At 41.4% G+C, this 17,979-nt stretch overlaps 3 protein-coding genes across 5 annotated transcripts in view; 1 reads left to right on the top strand and 2 right to left on the bottom strand.

Annotated features, from left to right (window-relative positions):
* The window catches only part of hspd1 (heat shock 60 protein 1), a 5,267-nt gene extending 3,254 nt beyond the window's left edge, over positions 1–2,013 (bottom strand). The window contains exons 1-4 of the mRNA XM_019860191.1: positions 1,884–2,013; positions 745–920; positions 289–624; positions 103–198 (exon numbers count right to left, since the gene is read on the bottom strand). Coding sequence (XP_019715750.1) covers positions 103–198; positions 289–624; positions 745–918 — 606 coding nt within the window. The 5' untranslated portion in view covers positions 919–920; positions 1,884–2,013. The remainder of the gene's footprint in view (positions 1–102; positions 199–288; positions 625–744; positions 921–1,883) is intronic.
* Positions 2,014–2,424: 411 nt separating this feature from the next.
* Positions 2,425–11,738, top strand: LOC109510107 (MOB-like protein phocein). 3 transcript variants are annotated; one of them, XM_019860197.1, is made up of 9 exons: positions 2,425–2,595; positions 4,122–4,277; positions 7,686–7,748; positions 8,044–8,144; positions 8,274–8,316; positions 8,383–8,469; positions 8,559–8,638; positions 8,705–8,816; positions 9,849–11,738. In XM_019860197.1, the coding sequence occupies exons 1-9, from the start codon at positions 2,593–2,595 to the stop codon at positions 9,981–9,983; spliced, it is 780 nt and encodes a 259-aa protein (XP_019715756.1). In that variant the 5' UTR covers positions 2,425–2,592; the 3' UTR covers positions 9,984–11,738. The 3 variants fall into 3 exon arrangements, with proteins under 3 accessions (XP_019715756.1, XP_019715755.1, XP_019715754.1); XM_019860195.1 differs by lacking the exons at positions 2,425–2,595; positions 4,122–4,277 and adding an exon at positions 7,040–7,148; XM_019860196.1 differs by lacking the exons at positions 7,686–7,748; positions 8,044–8,144; positions 8,274–8,316; ... (2 more) ...; positions 8,705–8,816; positions 9,849–11,738 and adding exons at positions 4,371–4,460; positions 4,541–4,745 and having other exon boundaries at positions 2,453–2,595.
* A 1,913-nt stretch (positions 11,739–13,651) lies between these two features.
* The window catches only part of rftn2 (raftlin family member 2), a 5,220-nt gene continuing 892 nt past the window's right edge, over positions 13,652–17,979 (bottom strand). Inside the window, exons 3-9 of the mRNA XM_019859973.1 lie at positions 17,493–17,601; positions 16,004–16,184; positions 15,716–15,934; positions 15,321–15,427; positions 14,817–14,920; positions 14,230–14,311; positions 13,652–13,840 (exon numbers count right to left, since the gene is read on the bottom strand). Of these exons, the coding sequence (XP_019715532.1) occupies positions 13,655–13,840; positions 14,230–14,311; positions 14,817–14,920; positions 15,321–15,427; positions 15,716–15,934; positions 16,004–16,184; positions 17,493–17,601 (988 nt within the window). The 3' untranslated portion in view covers positions 13,652–13,654. The remainder of the gene's footprint in view (positions 13,841–14,229; positions 14,312–14,816; positions 14,921–15,320; positions 15,428–15,715; positions 15,935–16,003; positions 16,185–17,492; positions 17,602–17,979) is intronic.

Genomic DNA, 17,979 nt, shown 5'->3' with positions numbered 1-17,979 from the left:
AACACACACACACACACACACACACACACACACACACACACACACACACACACACACACAGTATTTTATTATCTCAAACGGACAACCTAAAAAGTCACTGACCTTCACAGTGATGACACCCTTGCGACCGACTTTCTTCATCGCGTTGGAAATTACATTCCCAATCTCGGTGTCGCCATTGGCTGATATGGTGGCAACCTAAAAGACATAACCAATGTGTTATTTAATCTATAGGTACATTCAACCGGTGTTAAGCAGTTTGACCTTCTTGTTAATGAACGCACGCACCTGTGCAATCTCCTCAGGTGTGGTGACTGGCTTGGAAAGGCGCTTGAGCTCACTGATGACGGTTTCAACGGCCATCATGACGCCGCGGCGGATTTCCACGGGGTTGGCACCCTTGCTGATGGTGTCAAAGCCCTCCTTGGCGATAGCGCGTGCCAGCACGGTAGCGGTGGTGGTACCGTCGCCTGCCTCCTCGTTGGTGTTGTTGGCTACGTCCTGCACCAGCTTGGCACCAATGTTCTTGTACTTGTCCTTCAAATCAATGCTCTTGGCCACTGTCACGCCATCCTTGGTCACTTTCGGGCTGCCCCAGCTCTGCTCGATGATGACTGTGCGGCCCTGCAACAGACACAATAATCAATTTTTTTAAATTCTTATTAGGTTGTTGTTTTTTTAATAACACTAACCAAGTGACTAAACAAATTGTGTTTGACTGTTGCATTCGCTGTCATTTTGTACCTTTGGGCCCATTGTCACGGCGACAGTATCGGCCAATAGGTCAACCCCTTGCAGCATGAGGGCACGGGCATCTGCGCCGAATTTGACATCCTTGGCGTAGGCACGGGTGAGGTGAGGCGCGAGCTTCCGGCACACGGGCCTCACCTGCTTCATGATTGTGGGAAGATGAAACATATCTGTGGAAACAAAGAAGAAGAAATGTGGCATTATTATTAAATGCCGCTGTTTGATAGTGTGTTTATTAAAAAAAAAAAAAAAAAAAAAAGATGCTTGCCAAGTATGATTGGAAGCAAAGTACGAGTAGGCAATCATTGTCTGAGTCCATTTGTCCCTTCCACAACACCATACAGAAGAGGCCCTTTGTGGCCATTGGTGCAATAGGAAACGAATGAATGAACTTACACTTGACTATTTCCAATTGAGTAACAACACAACTGATTGGTTTATTAGCATTTTGTTTACATTTGAATCAGTTGAAACGAAACCTCATACTTCAATTCACATACTATTAAAATACATTTGTACCATTGCTCCAAAGCAATTAAATTTCACCCAAAGCAGCCTCCGGTGCCTTTGGCGTAAACGCGAACGAGCTATTTGATGAACGTGACATTGCTAATTCAACAACCCACGTGTCCTCGTGCAGGGTCGTGCGTCACAAGGTCAAATAGCAAAAACGCATGCGCAAGTACCTCTCCATCTCTCCACGCCTGATGAACAACCACTACTACAGTACTACGATCATTCCCTTCTGAAAAGCTCGTAAATTCAGTCACCAAATTAAAGTCACTCTCCCTTCACATGATACCCACCACGCAATTACATGATTGTTCATCGTGGACCCTCTGGTGTAACATTATCTCCGTTTAGGATATTTATTTGAGCGTGAAACAATAACTTAAGTAAACGTGTCTTTGCAGAAAAGTGGTCAAATCTGTTAGCAAGGAGCAAGTGAAGCTTGTGACCCCGCAGAAAAGTGGTCAAATCTGTTAGCAAGAAGCAAGTGAAGCTAGGTAGCTAGCTAGTCACATTTTTATCTTCTCGTCTAAGCAAATTGTTTTGTTATGAGCCAGTGTAGCTACAATGACTGTTAGTTGTAGCCGTTGGCATAAGGTAATTGAAATAATATTAACACTTACTCGCAAGGTGTGTGTTGTTAGAGCGGCTGCAGAGGAGGCACGTCTGTCAGACGAGGTGATATAACGACTGGAGGTGAGGGCTGACTGATGGAGACGCACATGGCCTATCACACATCCGGGTACTTCGCCGGCAAGCCCCGGATTCTGAATAACGTCATTCCTGTCACAAAAAGTCATTTTTGTCGCCTTTTATAGATATATTAAACCATATTTAAATTGTAATAATTGGTTCGTACAATAAAAATTGCAACAACGATTCCATTTTACCCCGTAACTGTAAAAAGGTTGAGTTTAGATAAATGAATGCTCGTTCCGGGGCGAACTTTCCAGAAAATTCTCTTTGCCCTATTGGAGGAAAAAAAAAGAGGTCAAAGTTGACATTGTGCAATGTTGCTCAATGCGGAAATTGATTAAAAAGCTAAATAGTGGCGTATCAATTTTATTCCTTATCAAGATTATTCTAATAATAAGCGACATTTTTTTGTAAAAAAAATGACATTATTTCGATTTACCACGAAACTTGCTGGAATTTCCTCACTCTTTCGAGAGCACGCTCAGGTCGTACGCAGGGCGCATGCGCACAAACCTTTCTGGACGTTTCCTCACGTGGAGCGATTCTCCTTGATCAGGTTGTCACATCCACCCTCACCGAGAACAACCTCGAGTGGGATCCACGCGCCGTCGACCTACAGACGTCACAAATTAAGTCATGGTAAGCTTGCACACAGCTGTTTACATATTAGTGCTTACATAAATATGTTATTTCTGTAGTTCCTTAAACCTCCTAGCTATCATGCTAACATATTTGCCGGCTAGTATCGAGTAGCATGTAATGTTAGCCTTCCATAACCAGTCATTGACAAGGTCATGCAACTAAGCAAACAACTGACTCATAACATTTATTAAACTTCCTAATAAACATGACCGGGATGAGGCATAATGAGTAGGTACCGTAACCTAAGGGGTAATGAATGAACACCATGTGTTATTTGGGCGTGATTATATTGTCAAGACTGAGCTTCAACCACGTGTTAACAGCGTTATTCATTTCCATAGTAATTCACTGATGTGAACTACGCATTAAGATAGTATGTTTTTTCCTTTGGCTGTTTTGTGTAATTCCCCCTCAGAAGAGTACCACTGATGGCAAAGATGATTGAAAATGTGATGATAACCATAGACAAGAAATTATTGTGACATAAAAAACCCATTTAGCTGTGCAGGATAATTTAAGCAGGTCTGTTAACGAAACCTCATGAGGGTTTTAATAAGTCCGTGGGAAAAGTAAAATGAAACAAAATGACTGGCAATTGTTTCCTCTCCATAGTGTGTCTGTTAGGTGTTTTCGTGGTGTACTCAGTTTTACTTTATTCTAGTTTTATGATACAGTGGTTAATTTGGAAAGGCAATTAGTACTGTTCATTTGAAGAACATGGGCAAATAGGGATAAATTGTACCCGGTAGGCAATTTATCTATCCTATTGGAGTGTTGTATCAAGGACATTTTTTCATAAAAACAAAACAAATTTACAGTGAAATGTCCATGGAATATCTACTGTGAAACACATTCCTTAGTTTCGTGTTTGCAATTCAATGACCCCCATAGCCTTCAACCAACTCCCCCTCCCCACCCACAAGCGACCTTGAGTCAATGTCACGTGAACGTCTGCCGTGCCTAGCCCATCACTTTTACAGCTAGCTGATGTCCGTTCAAATTGCCAGCTAAACCCAAAATGAAGACCAGATGACTTTCATTGCACTCACTTGATTAACTTTTGTCATGTGCCTCCCACTTCCACCCAACCATCCCATCATGTTAATCATTCCTCATGGCCGATTCTAACAACATTTTAACCAAAACCAAGCTTATTCAAGTATGACAACAATTTAAATGTAATTCATTTGGCACTAAGTTCACTTTGCAGGTTGACAGTAAGAGTTGAAAAAAAGCCTCCAGTTGATTGATGGGGAAAAAACATTGACACCCTCCTGGTGGGCTGATGTAGTCACTGGAGTTTTTACAATATTAAGAGAATTAAGTCACAATATGCTCTCAAAAAAGGAATAATAAAAATAACACGTTTAACATTAAAGTTCTGGTCAAAACATTATCCAAACAGTAATACCTTTATATATTAAAAAAAAGATACATTTTCATGTATTCTTCATTTAACGTTAAAACTGCAAGCATGCCACCTTTTTCACATCATTTTGCTATTGGTTTGTAAAATTTCGCAGGCCTTCAGAAAATTCCTGCCACTGTTCGACCGCGTGCTGGTGGAACGTTTCACGGCGGAGACGGTAACCAAGGGCGGCATCATGCTGCCTGAGAAGTCTCAAGGCAAAGTGCTGCAGGCCACAGTGTTGGCAGTCGGACCCGGATCTGTCAACCAGGTCAGAACATGATAAAGTGTTTGGGGGTCAAAAGCATGTTTTTTTTTCATCTTGTAATACAACCAACTCGATTGTTGATGTTTTTCTTGGCAGAAAGGAAATTTACAGCCAGTCAGTGTGAAGGTCGGTGAGAAGGTCCTCCTACCAGAGTATGGTGGAACCAAAGTCACTTTAGACGATAAGGTGTGGTACCTTTTTTGTCTAATCAAGCTTTTTATAGTTGTCTTGCATTTCATACTTCATGGTCTCGTTTTGCCATGTAGGAATACTTCCTGTTCCGCGATGGAGACATTCTGGGCAAATATGTGGATTAAGGCAAGATGTGCTAGAAAGAAGATAGAGAAAGCGAGAGAAGAAGAAATCATGTCTTTTTTTTGTTTGTTTGTTTTGTTTATGCCAACTGTAAATAATTCTAATCACATTTTGTTACAATAATAAAAATGGGCCATTGCCTTCTGTCTCAACGTACACTGTTTTCCATGATTACTTTTTGGTGTTAAAAAAAACTTTTAAATGGTAATAAAGCTTGTCACTGTTTTGTAAAATGTTAGTGTAACATTGGACTGACACGAGGAAAATATGATTTAAGATTGAACAAATCCTATATTGTGAGTGTTTGTTATTTAGAGCTCTGAGGGTTTATTCCTATTGTTTTATAGTTGCAGGGGTGGCTCGTCAATAGATGGTTCGAGGGTGCCGCCCAATCGCCTAGCTGGGTCATACTGAATTTGGCAAAAATTAAAAAATGAAACAAAAAATATTTAAATATTTGTACTATTGTATATCTCTTTTAGATGAGCAGCATCAATACTATAACGTTATTGATGAGTAATATTGATTACTTTATCCATTGATGATGCTACACCGGGAGTTATATTCCACTCCCGTCAGCAATCTACCAGTTAAGTCTCTCCAGCATTTTATTTTCTCAGCCCTTGTATGGTCTTCGTCCTGGGAGAGATGATGGACTCTTCTTCAAAGTGTGACATGTATTATAGTGGATTTGGAGCTTGTGTTAGACCTTAATGAAACCCAGATGTATGATCGTCTCATACATATATATACACCAAAATATTTGTTACATATATACAACAAAGTGATGAATAACCAGTTTTGATATCAGAGGCAAGTTTAAAATGTTCAAATATTAGATTTATTTTAAAAGAGTGATTGGTAACAAAAATGCTTGCAATATCTAACAATTTTAAAAGTGAAGAATGTTTGCAATTTTGGTATTTTAGCAACAAACATGAACTCGAGGCACATAATTTGCTTTACTCCCGTGCCTCGAGTCTTGACACCTGTGTTCGATGGTGACAGGGTGGGTAGCATAAATTGCTTCGTTAGTGAAGGGAGTTGTTTTTTCTGGTGTTTTTTTTTTTTTTTTTTTTTTGGTTTGTTTGTTTATTGAACATAAAACATATACAGTAATAATTTGACAGAAAATAAGGTAAATAAAATAGTAAAGAGGAAAGAGAAATCAGTCATCATTCAACACAGTTATGTTCAAGGGAGTAGGAAGAAGTAAAGAACTTATCTAGTCCTACCCCGTGTTATATGTTTATATCTATTGAATCATTTTTATATCAATCAGAAAATAAAGAAAGTAAGAAGAAAGAAGTCTCCATTAAGGCTCATACTTTACCCTTAACCGTGATATTTTTATACTTTTGGTTTGTATCGGGATTTTATACATACACACCCTGGCACTCTTGTGTTAATTTTCTCTTGTATTCATAATGGATATTTCAATACCTTTCTCTATTTATCAACTTAGTTCTGATTTATCATTATATTTAATGTTTAGAATTTATCATTTTAACTCTGATTGATGTAGATAGTTTGTACTATTTTTTTTAATTTGTTTTTGAACTCAGCAAGCGATTTACTCATTTTCAGGTCCGTTTCGAAATTATTCCACAGATTAACACCTTTGATAGATACACTTCTTTGCTTGATGTTTGTTCTTGTTTTGAGTTTTTTGAATAAGTTGGTACCTCTTAAATCATAGCTGCTTTCTCGAATTTCGAAAAACTTCAGAATGTTTTGTGTGAGTTAGATCCCCAGCTGGACTCTGTTTGCTTTAAGTTGGTACCTCTTAAATCATAGCTGCCTTATGACTTTTTAAACAATTTGATTTTTTTTCTTAAAGTGTCGCATAAGTTAACTACAACTCACCTTTATTCATACGGCAATGCACAACAGCCCCTTTGTTTGAATGGCGGATGCCCCGCCCACCATAAAAAAGTTGGTAATACAGTACAGTACTGAGGTTCTCCATAACCAGCGAGCAGCCTGTCGTCATTTCAGTAACATGATAATGAATATGATTCTCACCCCACAACATTTTTTATACAATCTTGAAAAACACACAAATTAGCTTGGAAAACGATGTATACATGTAACGAATGACGTACAGAAGGCTCTCGGCTTCAACATACGACATTTTAAGGTTACGACGCACAGTGCAATAAATCCCATGCTGTTTTTCTTTTGACTGTTTTATTTTTACGACCAATAATTGTTTTTCTTACAAATGTGTATCTGAGTGAAATACTGTTTTTATTGTTACCTTATAAGACGTCTCATTCCGATACGTACAAACTCGTCGTAATATTTTTGTAGTATCAAGAAGACGTGGGTGTAACACAAAATTGAAAGTACTTTAATGAAGGAACTGTATTGAACTTAGTGCACTACTACGAAATATATTTAAAGTGTTTCGACGTTGGTGACGGTCGTACAGTAAAGTCGCGCTTCTATCCCCCACTACATCCCAGAGGCTGTACCACATCCGGGTATTCTGTCGAGATGGTCATGGCGGAGGGCACTGCAGTTCTCAGGAGGAATCGGCCTGGAACCAAGGCAAAGGTGCGTTGTCGCCCACTGGGAAGGGGCCAATACCGCTTAAAATGACACACCGACACGACGTGAATGGACCCCACCCGACTGGCGAGGTTTTACCGCCGGATTTATGTCGAAATTGTCGATCGCTGACTTCCAGTCGGAAGGGCTCGCGCTGGTGCTAGGCAGCTAGCTGACGTTAGCATTTCCTTGGTCTCGTTTCTGGAACTCGCCCCTGCCTCCCTCGGTAGATTTTACTCCACAAACACTCTTGTGTACATTGCCAAATACAAAATAAATATGAACAAACAACGGTCGCTCTCTTTCCAGCACCAACCCTCCGAATGTGTTAGCTTTGCAGGAAGCAGTCATAGCCCGGTTGACGTAATGAGCTCGCCTCAAGCTAACTTTGTAGTTATAAATTGGACGCAAACAGGTTTCAGTGGATGTTTTTGTATGTTTTTCGCTTATATTTGCTTTTGTAGTAACTTTATCTCGTGTCCGTATTGGGATTATTTTGAAGCATTTGTTTTGTCACCTAATCTCGTCATTCCTTTTCTTTAGGATTTCTACAACTGGCCGGATGAGTCATTTGAGGAGATGGACAGCACCCTGGCTGTTCAACAGGTGTGTGAGATCATATCTATAGGCACGTGCCTGTGTCATTCAATCAGCACTCCACTTCCTTCCCAAGACAATTTGCCATGAGAGTGGTTTTTAATGGAATAAAAAAAATGGATAGATATAAGGTCGTGCAACCTCTTGTTGCTTGTTGTCTGAGATCATAATAATGTACGGCTTGAATTCCAATTCAGGGTAAAAAAAAAACCCAGCCATGGCCAGTTTGCTCTTTCATTAGCAACTCGGGGCAGAGTACTTTGCTGTGTCTCTGAGTCAATTTTTTGTTTTGTTTGTGTTACAGTACATTCAGCAGAACATCCGCTCGGATTGCTCCAATATCGACAAAATCCTGGAACCCCCTGAGGGTCAGGATGAGGGTGTGTGGAAATATGAGCACCTCAGGTATGAATATGATATCTTAATTCCAGAGGTGTCCTTGGTTTAACAGGTACCCAATATAAGGAGTTTAGAGTTATGAACGACGTGCAAAGAACTTATTTATGCATGTGTCTTTGTGTGTGTCAACTGTAGACAGTTCTGCTTGGAGCTCAACGGGCTAGCAGTCAAACTCCAGGTAGGTGCACATACCATGCCGTGAAGCGTCACATGTGCTGTAGTGATGTTGGTGTTGGGCTTCCAGAGCGAGTGCCATCCAGACACATGCACACAGATGACGGCCACCGAGCAGTGGATCTTTTTATGCGCTGCTCACAAGACCCCCAAAGAGGCGAGTCCGCAACTGCTCCCCCGCCCCCGTTGTCACTGACCATCTTGTGTTAACTTTTGTGTGTGGGTGTGTGTGTTTGACACGTGCAGTGCCCCGCCATTGACTACACCAGGCACACATTGGACGGCGCTGCCTGTCTTCTCAATAGCAACAAATACTTTCCCAGCAGGTGGCTTACTCGTGCATGTCCTTAATGTATTTTTGCCAAGCTTATTCATCTAATTTGCTTTTCAAGGGTGAGCATCAAGGAGTCATCGGTGGCCAAGTTGGGCTCAGTGTGCCGCCGCATCTATCGGATATTCTCTCACGCTTACTTCCACCACCGCCAGATATTTGACAAATATGAGGTGCGTTTGCTTGGGAAATGACACTAGTCACCTGTCAGATGGGCAAAAAAATGTAGTTTTGTGCATCGTAATGAATGAGAACATCGGAGGAAAGTTGATTGAAAAACTTATCAGAATGTCACTTCATACCTAGATTCTGTAATACAAAGTCATTTTAACTGCTGTTGTCGTATTCTAATCTAATCTACTCTTTATGGTTAATTTTGGGTTTAGGTTGGCGATCATTTTATCACCAAATTTAAAAAAACGTACATGAAAAAAATGTATTTAGTCAATATTTTAATTGAGCCAAGTAATTGTAGCTTTTTTATATTCAAATTTATGTATATGAATATGTATATTATACAGTGGATAAATCTACACACGCGCGTTATATAATTTTGTTTGTCATAGCAAAATTAACTCAAGGCAAATCATTTCAAACCTTTTTGCACCACTAGTGTGACCTATAAACTGTACTACCCATTTGGAAAAATTATTTTTATTGAGGGAAAGTCAAAAACAGCTCTTGTAACATATGCTCTCATAAACTGTGATGACTTTAGAGCAAAACTAATTGAAGTACATCCTTTTTAAGTGTATTTAAAAACATATGTGACTAAATCTAGAGTAGACAAGTTCATTTCTTCAGTACTATATGTTATTTGTAATCATTTTTTAAAATGTTATGAAGAGACAAAAATAATCCTTTGGTACAAAGATATTGCCAAATCCAACACCAATAATTTATTTTTGTACTACACAATGTAAGATTTCAGGTTCATGGGGTGGGTTGAAAAAGACGAGGCAAAAAACCAAAAAACGTAACAAGTACTGGGATTCTGCGCACTGTTAATAGGTACGTTTGATAGCGAATAACAACCCATGTCAGGTTCCCCCAAATTCCGCGCATTTTGCTGAGCCATAAGCGTGCAACGCTTCCCTACAGTTTGATTTTACTTTCATCCTAAGATTTTCACCTGAACGCCAACTTTTTTTCGTTGTACATACCACTCCTGTTTTTGTTTTATGATGATATTTGTGCGCCAACAGAATGAAACATTCCTGTGTCACCGCTTCACCCGCTTTGTGATGAAGTACAACCTGATGTCCAAGGACAACCTGATCGTGCCCATTTTGGAGGAAGAGGTGCAGAACACCTCATCGGCCGGCGAGAGCGAGGCCTGAGAGAAACCCACGTGAATACGCCCGCACACGCACACAAACATCTACCACACACTACTGTACAGTGTACTAAGACCTACTGCCCAGCACCTTGTTGCTCCTTCGTCAACAACGTCAAGTGCAAGGGAAGCCTGCGGGACAATTTAGTTTCCTTCTCTTGTTTGTTAAAAAGCAACACACTTCTCCTTTAGGGAACCTTTTATGTATTGAGAAGCTGGATTTGCAAAAGAAAAAAAAAATCTCAATGATTGACTGTATTTTTCGGACTATATGTCGCTCCGGAGTATGTGTCGTACGAGTCAAAAAATGCATCACGAAGAAAATAAAACATAGCCGTTGCTCCGCAGTATAAGTTAGATTTTGGGTGACATTTATTTGACCCCCAAAAAACAATACCAACCTCCTGTCTCCTCTGACCGTTGGGAAATTCAGAGCGTTGTTCAAATAGTGCGCCGAAAAAGGAGTGCCACAGATCAGTGGGTCATGCAGTACAAGGAAAGGAAACTTCATGCCTGAGCTGCTGATTGCTTTATAACATAGGCTGCATTTGGAAAGTTGAGTGCGCTCTACCCTTCCAAACGTACACTCCCCTGGAGTGGGGTGTCAAACTGAAAACGCTTCCTGTGTTAACAGCAGCAAATGAGTTGTCGTTGCCATCGAAAATTTCGTTAGTAAGTGTGTAAAACATTTTTGGTTTAAAATGGCTTACCTCATGAAAAATCCTGTGTGGCATTGTGGCCAAATGTAGAATCCTGGACACTTACTGCACCTTTTGCTGGTTCAAAGAGTAAATCCTTGTTGTGGCAGACATATGTTCACGGTGGCAGCAGTTACATCACACTTTTGTTGCCATGACTACAGTTTTTGTTGTTCTGCTTCTATTTCTTCCTTTATTTTGATGGTGGGCAGATACTTTGGTTGCATTACTGCCACCTTCTTAAGCATACAGCACAGAAGGTGGCCACAAGTGGTAATGCATGACTACTTCTACTGTCTTTGCAGTCGGCAAATACTTTTGGTGCATTACTACCAGTGTGCAGAAGGTGGCGGTAATGTACAGAAAGTCAACAAGAGGATATAACAGGGATTTTAGGTGTTCGGGCTCAAATTTTAATATACTGTGTACAAGTCGCACCTGAGTATAAATCGCAAGACCAGCCAAATATGCACAAAAATAAGTGCAACTTATAGTCCGAAAAATACAGTGTCTGTATTGTTGACAAAGGCACACACTATTGACAGCCATCCCCTGTGTAAATAGCCTGTTTGAGCTTGTTTTCCCGACAGTACTTCACTGTTCTTTTTCTACGTTTGCTTCATTTTCGCTCTTTGTTTTGTGTCGCCCGCCATTTTGTGTCGAGGAAAAGGGGTGGAGGGTCAATCAGTAATTTAGCTTGCTGACTTTAAGAGGCTACCAAAAAAAAAAAAAAATCCTCAAAACGTACACGTGACGTGCGTTAGTGAACAAACAACTCCTAGCTGTCCAAGTGTGCTCACAATACTCTTGATGTTCATAACGTGGCTGAAAAGTCAGCTTAAAAGGCATAATGTCGGCCATGTTTACACCCCTTCCTTTCTGTCACCCTCATTAAGTTATTTTGTTTAATCTAATCCACTTTTTTGTTGACGTGAACTGAAAAAAAAAGTTATTTTACTTAATATAATCCATTTTTTTTAATGAACAACAAAAAGAAAAACTTTGTTACTGTTTGTGACATTTTCATGATGTCTCATAATAAAAGACTTATTATTCTGGAACTCGTGTGAAAATGTGTATCAGAAATGAAAACTGTGACAAATGATGGGGATATGTATTTATTTCAGTAAACACTATCCATACCAGGAATCAAATGTACAAAACAAGTGGAATTATTACAGAATTAATACTCGATTTAAATGGTCTTTTCACTATTACAGCAACATTAATAAGCAACATTTTAATCATGGAAGAAGGGCTGTGTAGCTTTACAACTATAAACACAACCATGTCCCGCTTATAATACTGCTGTAGTCCTTTGTAACACCATGATTTATGATTTTAATACCTAGAAACTAAATTCAATGTAGTACCATATCGTGTACAAGTAATACTGGTCAAGATAATGATGTCTGAAATGGCATCTGTCCGACTGAGCCAACATAGCTGCCTTCCAAGCATGGCACGCTGTGTGAGCGTTCATATCGGGACACATTCCACTTCCAGGAAGACAGAAGTGAAGAAAATGACTATCTGAGGAAACTCCACTCAAATCAAAATAGTGCCAATACTTTTGTCTAGTCGAAATGTATTCGAGCAGGCTACCATTTCTTCCTCCTGTTTCCCAGGAAATACAATGCGAAGTGATTGGAATGTGTTCCATCCAAAAAGTCAAGGAAAAAAAACAACACTAGACATGTTTTTGCATAAACCGCCTCAAACCAATAAATAAATAACCTGCGGAGCAGCGAGTCACTCTCTTAATGAATAACAAAATCAAAAGGCTGCTTGCAGTAGATCTCAGCTTTGAATGATTTGGAAACATGGAAACTAACCTAAAATTCTGCTCCACATGGTCCAAAAGTAGAACAGGAGTTGAGAATCACATCGATCCCACTCCATTTATATTTCATTTTTGTAATTATGTTTTCTTTGGATTGTGTATATAATTTTAAGAGTATCCGTGATGACAAGACAAAAAGCTGTGATGAAAACCACAGAACAAAAAAAAAAAAAAAAGGAGGAAAATACTTGGGGCCAGAACCATTACTCATGAGGTTCACTAGACATTTGTATTTAATTTTTACTGTTAACAATATGGGGCAGCATGGTGGGCTACTAGTAGGTTAGCATGTCGCCTCAAATTTTTACTGTTAACAATATGGGGCAGCACAGTGGGCTACTAGTAGGTTAGCATGTCGCCTCATAGTGCAGAGGTGCAGGGTTCGACTGTGTTTTCCCCCTGCCTGTGTGGAGTTTGCATGTTTTCCCTGTCTATGTGTGGGTTTTTTCCGGGTACTCCGGTTTCCGCCCACATTCCAAAAACATGCATGACAGGTTAATGGAACACTCAATAGTCCCTAGGTGTGATTATGAGCGCGAATGATGGTAACCAGTTCAGGGTGTACCCTACCTACTGCCTGAAGACGGCTGGAATTGGCTCCAGCACTCCCGCGACCCTCATGAGAATAAGTGGATTAGATATGGATGGATGGATGTTAACAATATGTATTTGAAAAGGTAGCAAAATTGACCCTCTGCCAAGCAGCACCTGGAAAATGTAGACTGGCCACTCGCTGTCCAGCAAAGATCAGACAAACACTTTTTTGTGTTGTTCTTTTAAAAGGTAATCTGCAGCCCACCAGAAAGACGCTTGAGCATTTCTTCAATATTCTCGATATCCAGCTTCAGCTGCACACTAGTAGTTTCTTTTCCTCACTAGTGGTACGCAGATGCAGAATACTGCACAATTTTATCTCAATAGTAATTTGTAGTTGTCCTACTATGTAATTGTCCTACTAGTGAGGATAAAGAATGTACTGGTACACGGACCTTAAGATGGATATTGAGTAAATGCTCAAACGGCTTTCCATATGTTTTTTTCATTATGGCTTGGCTTAAAAAAAAGTGCAGCGTTCTCCCACTGCAGAGGAGAAATGTTTTTGACGCATGGCCACAGAAGGAGTGGCCAGTCCGCTCACATGCAGGTGACCTCCGCTTTGCCCTCCTCCTGGTCGAAGCAGCCCTCCTCCAGGTGCGACATCGAGCTGGGGGCTCCAAAGGCCGGAAAGCCACCGATGCCCCCGGCCACAGGGGAGAGCTCCTGCCGAAGCGCGGCGCCGCTGACGGAGCGGCTGGATACGTCGCAGTGCACCGACAGAACCTGAACATAGAGTCACGAAGTGTCCTTTAGTTTCTAGTTCCAGGTGACCTAAAGACATTCATCCACCCGTTTTCAATTGCATTTATCTTCATTAGGGTCGCAGGTGAGCTGGAGCCCGTACTTGCTCACTTTAGACTGGTTGCCAGTCAGTTTCTGGGCACATACAAGGCAAACAACCATTCACAGATTCATTCCAAACTACAGACAATTTTTAAAATGCGTATTTTTGGAATGTGGGAGGAAGTACCCAGAAAAAAATTATACAAGCATGTACACCACTGCAAACTACAACCACAATAATGTGGTTTTATAGTTACTGTATTTTGGAACACATCCACAAGTCCAAATTGACCACCAGAGTGCAGTGTGGACCGTTGTACATTTCTCACCTGGTTCCTGTGCTGTGCTGCTGCCTGACTCCTGACAGGCCGCTGAAGAAACACAACTTGCTTGGTGGCCAGATTCCCATCACTAACACAAACACAAAACAATTAGCAAAGAAATACTCCATGCTGTACATACAATTTACCAGACACAATTTTTGCCTTTAGAAAAAAAATAATGATCAGCTTTGAAGCACGATGAACTTTCCTTCACTGCGGGAGATCTGACCTACAATAGTGTCAGGTAAAAAAATTAATTAAAATTGAAAACGGAGATACCTTACAAAATAAAATTGTAACTATTTTGCCACTGCCATATGAGGACTAAATACAGCCGTTTAAGTGACATGGGTTCATGATTGTGTGCATGCAAAAACATGATGTGTGTGTTGTGAGATGCAATATGGTCATCTCTGTCATGGCTTTGCTTTCATCTTGTGGCATCTTTGCGCAACTACAACTCTTTTGCAATCGGCCTGTGGGCTCAAGCCTACAACCGAAGCAGATGTGATGACAGAGTGTACAATATCCGCCTTCTTGTATGCTAGTGCTTCATTGCTGGTTGAATATAGTATTCATGTGCACATCGTTACCTGTCATGTCGAATGATAGGAGTGGGCAGCACGCACGTCAGCAGCCATCCAAACTCAGCCAGAGTGTGAAGTAGCGGCCCGTAGTCTGTTTTCACACTGGATCCCTGAGTGGACACGACACAAAGAAACACTGTTTAAGACAACAAGCAGCGTATACACGCAAATAGAAATTGCCTCCATCCAAGAAAAAAAGGACTATAAGGTTGGTTGTTGCATCACAGCATATCACTGCAACCTTCGATACTGTGCCCACAAAGCAGTGAGCATCACACAGTCAGTCGGCTATGATAAAAAAGATGAAGCCACATAGAGATTAGACAAAATGGTTGATCACCAAATCTTTGTCGCATTTCGTGTTATGCTTTTCATGCAGAACAGTAGTGTAAAATTGCTTCTAGTAAGAGAAAAGATCGTCCAGTGATGCCATGACAGTCTGCTTTCTCATTAACATGTTGAAGTAATAACACACAAAAAAAAGCCTCATAATAAGAAACTTTTGCCGACCTCAATGACAGTCCACTGCTCCACCACGATGGTGTCGTTGGCAGGAGGGGCGGTGCTCTTCTCTTCGTACACAAAAAGGCCTTCCAGCGACCGTGGCACGGGTTCACCTGAAACCCAGACAATCATTTTGTTTTCATCACTTTAATCCCGCAAGAAATCCAGACAACTGTTTTTTTGGAGAAAATCTTCAGAGTGAGTGCTCGCTCGTATGAGAGGAATAGGAAGTGAGGTTGTTAAGGCGGCAGAGACAGTACTAAAAATAGGCAAAGTGGACAACAGGGGGCCACAGCCACAATCACAACAGGAAGTGCCAAATCTTATGGCTGAATGACTCTTTTAGGACTACTGAACAAACAACACAGTGGCTCCATGTTGGGCGGATGGGGGGGCCCGACCTTTTGGGGTATCCCAGTAGACAAAGGAGTCCACCAGCGACCAGCCTCTGCGGTAGTAGGCGGCCGTCAGCTCCAGCCAATCGGCTTCCAGGGCACTCACCACCTGGCCCTTCCTGGAGACGCGCATGGACAACGCCCCCTGGTGGTACTGGCATGCCAACGATTCCAGAGGGGCGCAACCCGGAGCCCAGGAGTGGAAGAAGACCAGAAGTCGCATGTCTGGGAAGAAAGAATGACAGTCTGTGACATCTGTTTGATGAGTCTCCAGAGAGGTTGACCATGTCTCACCAGGACTGTATGCGACGGTATCCTCCAGTTCTCTGTCTCCTGGAGGGGTTCGAGGGGGAGTGTGTGGGGGAGAGCGGCAGCCCCTCTTCGGACTGTGCAGCCGGCTGCCGTTGCTCAACACGCTCACCTGCTGGAGGACTGAGCCGACGAAACGGACCCCCCCACGGGCACTGCTGTTCACCTTAGGGAGAGACAACCCCCCAAAATTATTAAAGCCTTCGCACGACGCAAAAATTGCATTTCCTTTTACTCTATGCTACCCGTATTGAGCCAAGTCATCTATTTTACAAAACCCATAGTTAATTGAAAATGGGGTATGTCCAGTGAACCCTTGCTCTACTGTGGTTCACCGTTCAGGGCTTTGCTGTTTCACCAATTTTTTTTGTGCAGTTTTTATTTATTTATTTTTAACAGTGCATTGTATTCTGCATCCTGATTAGCGAAGGGATTGCAGACACATGTCAACAGTCTCCGCGCCTCGTGTCTACACAGCTTGCCAAATTTATATTTGCAACAAAAACAGGTTTAGATCTTTGATTTAATTCAACAGTACAATTTTGTATTGTATAATAAATGTTAAAAAAAATAAAGCCGACTAACTGTCGTGTTTGTAAGTTCATGGTAATATTAAAATAATGTCACTTACTCCCAAACGTTAAAATGACAATGTATGTTATTTGCTAAAGACTCCGCATTTATTTAGTTTATTGTGCCCCCTGCTGTTATATTTGCGGGTTGGATGGTTAATGTTGATTAGGAGTTGCGTCAATTTGAGAAGAAGAGACGAAAACATGAGGCGCACCGGACTAGAGTCTCGATTTCTTCGAATTAATCCAAAATTCTTGTCTAGAAGGCTAAATGGAATGTGGCCATGACTAATGTGTGTTTTATGGTGCTGGGGTGCATGTAGGTATGTTGTACATTGTGTCATTGTATATTTTTGACATAGTTCCCCCCAAAATAGTGTTCATCAGCGATGGACTTGTGGATAATCAAGGTTGTTGAAGATTGGGCGACTCGTCAAGTCTTTCTAAACTTGGAAGAAAACCTTTAGGAGCAGTTACACTGACTACTTCACAGATGTTGCCTATCGCCGGTTCTTTTTGGGACATAATCCCCGCGATAAACGAGAGTTCACTGTACATTATGAAAAAAAAAACATTTCATGGCACACTACAAAACGAAAATGTCACAAAAACATAGATACGCAGTTGAACTATGTACCCTCTGCTGTTGAGTGGACGAGCAGTTACAGTTATCGTAAACCAGGATGTCAATCTACCACTGTGCATTGTTTACATCGGATCAGAAGAACACCCTGGTGTAATAACCACTTAAAATATCCTAAGTGTTCTAAAATGACTACTTCAAGCCAAAATGGCAGACTTTCATTTTGTTTTACGACACGGTTTCAAAATGCGTTTCCATATACAGTAGCTGATCAAGGTTTCCTCAAATGACCAGCGACAAAGAAAGTTGTTATCCTCACCCTGTCAATTAGTGCTCGAACAATCTCGCCGGTCAGTGAGTCTCCGGGTAGTGGCCACTCTTCCACCCTTAGCACAGGCACGCTGTGGCACATGGATGCCGTCTGTTGACTAGAAAGACAAAATAAAATGCACATATACATAGATGGATAAATAGATAGATATACATCCTCACTCGGGTCGCGGGGGGTGCTGGAGCCTATCCCAGCCGTCTTCAGGCAGTAGGCGGGGGACACCCTGAACCGGTTGCCAGCCAGTTGCAGGGCACATAAAGACGAACAACCATCCGCGCTCACACTCACACCTAGGGACAATTTTGAGTGTTCAATCAGCCGGCATGTTTTTGGAATGTGGGAGGAAACCGGAGTACCCGGAGAAAACCCACGCAGCCTGGGGAGAACATGCAAACTCCACACAGGAATGCTGGAGCCTGGATCGAACCCACGACCTCTGCACTGTGAGGTCGACACTCTAACCACTCGACCACAA

This window comes from Hippocampus comes, unplaced genomic scaffold (assembly GCF_001891065.2).
Source record: "Hippocampus comes isolate QL1 unplaced genomic scaffold, H_comes_QL1_v1.1 scaffold39, whole genome shotgun sequence".
Lineage (NCBI taxonomy): Eukaryota > Metazoa > Chordata > Actinopteri > Syngnathiformes > Syngnathidae > Hippocampus > Hippocampus comes.
This window is presented reverse-complemented; position numbering and strand designations above follow the sequence as displayed.

Coding starts and splice junctions, on each gene's coding strand:
- LOC109510107 (XM_019860197.1), top strand. Junction 4,278..7,685: donor GACCCGGATCTGTCAACCAG/GTCAGAACATGA, acceptor CCTTTTCTTTAG/GATTTCTACAACTGGCCGGA. Junction 8,317..8,382: donor GGCTAGCAGTCAAACTCCAG/GTAGGTGCACAT, acceptor TTGGGCTTCCAG/AGCGAGTGCCATCCAGACAC.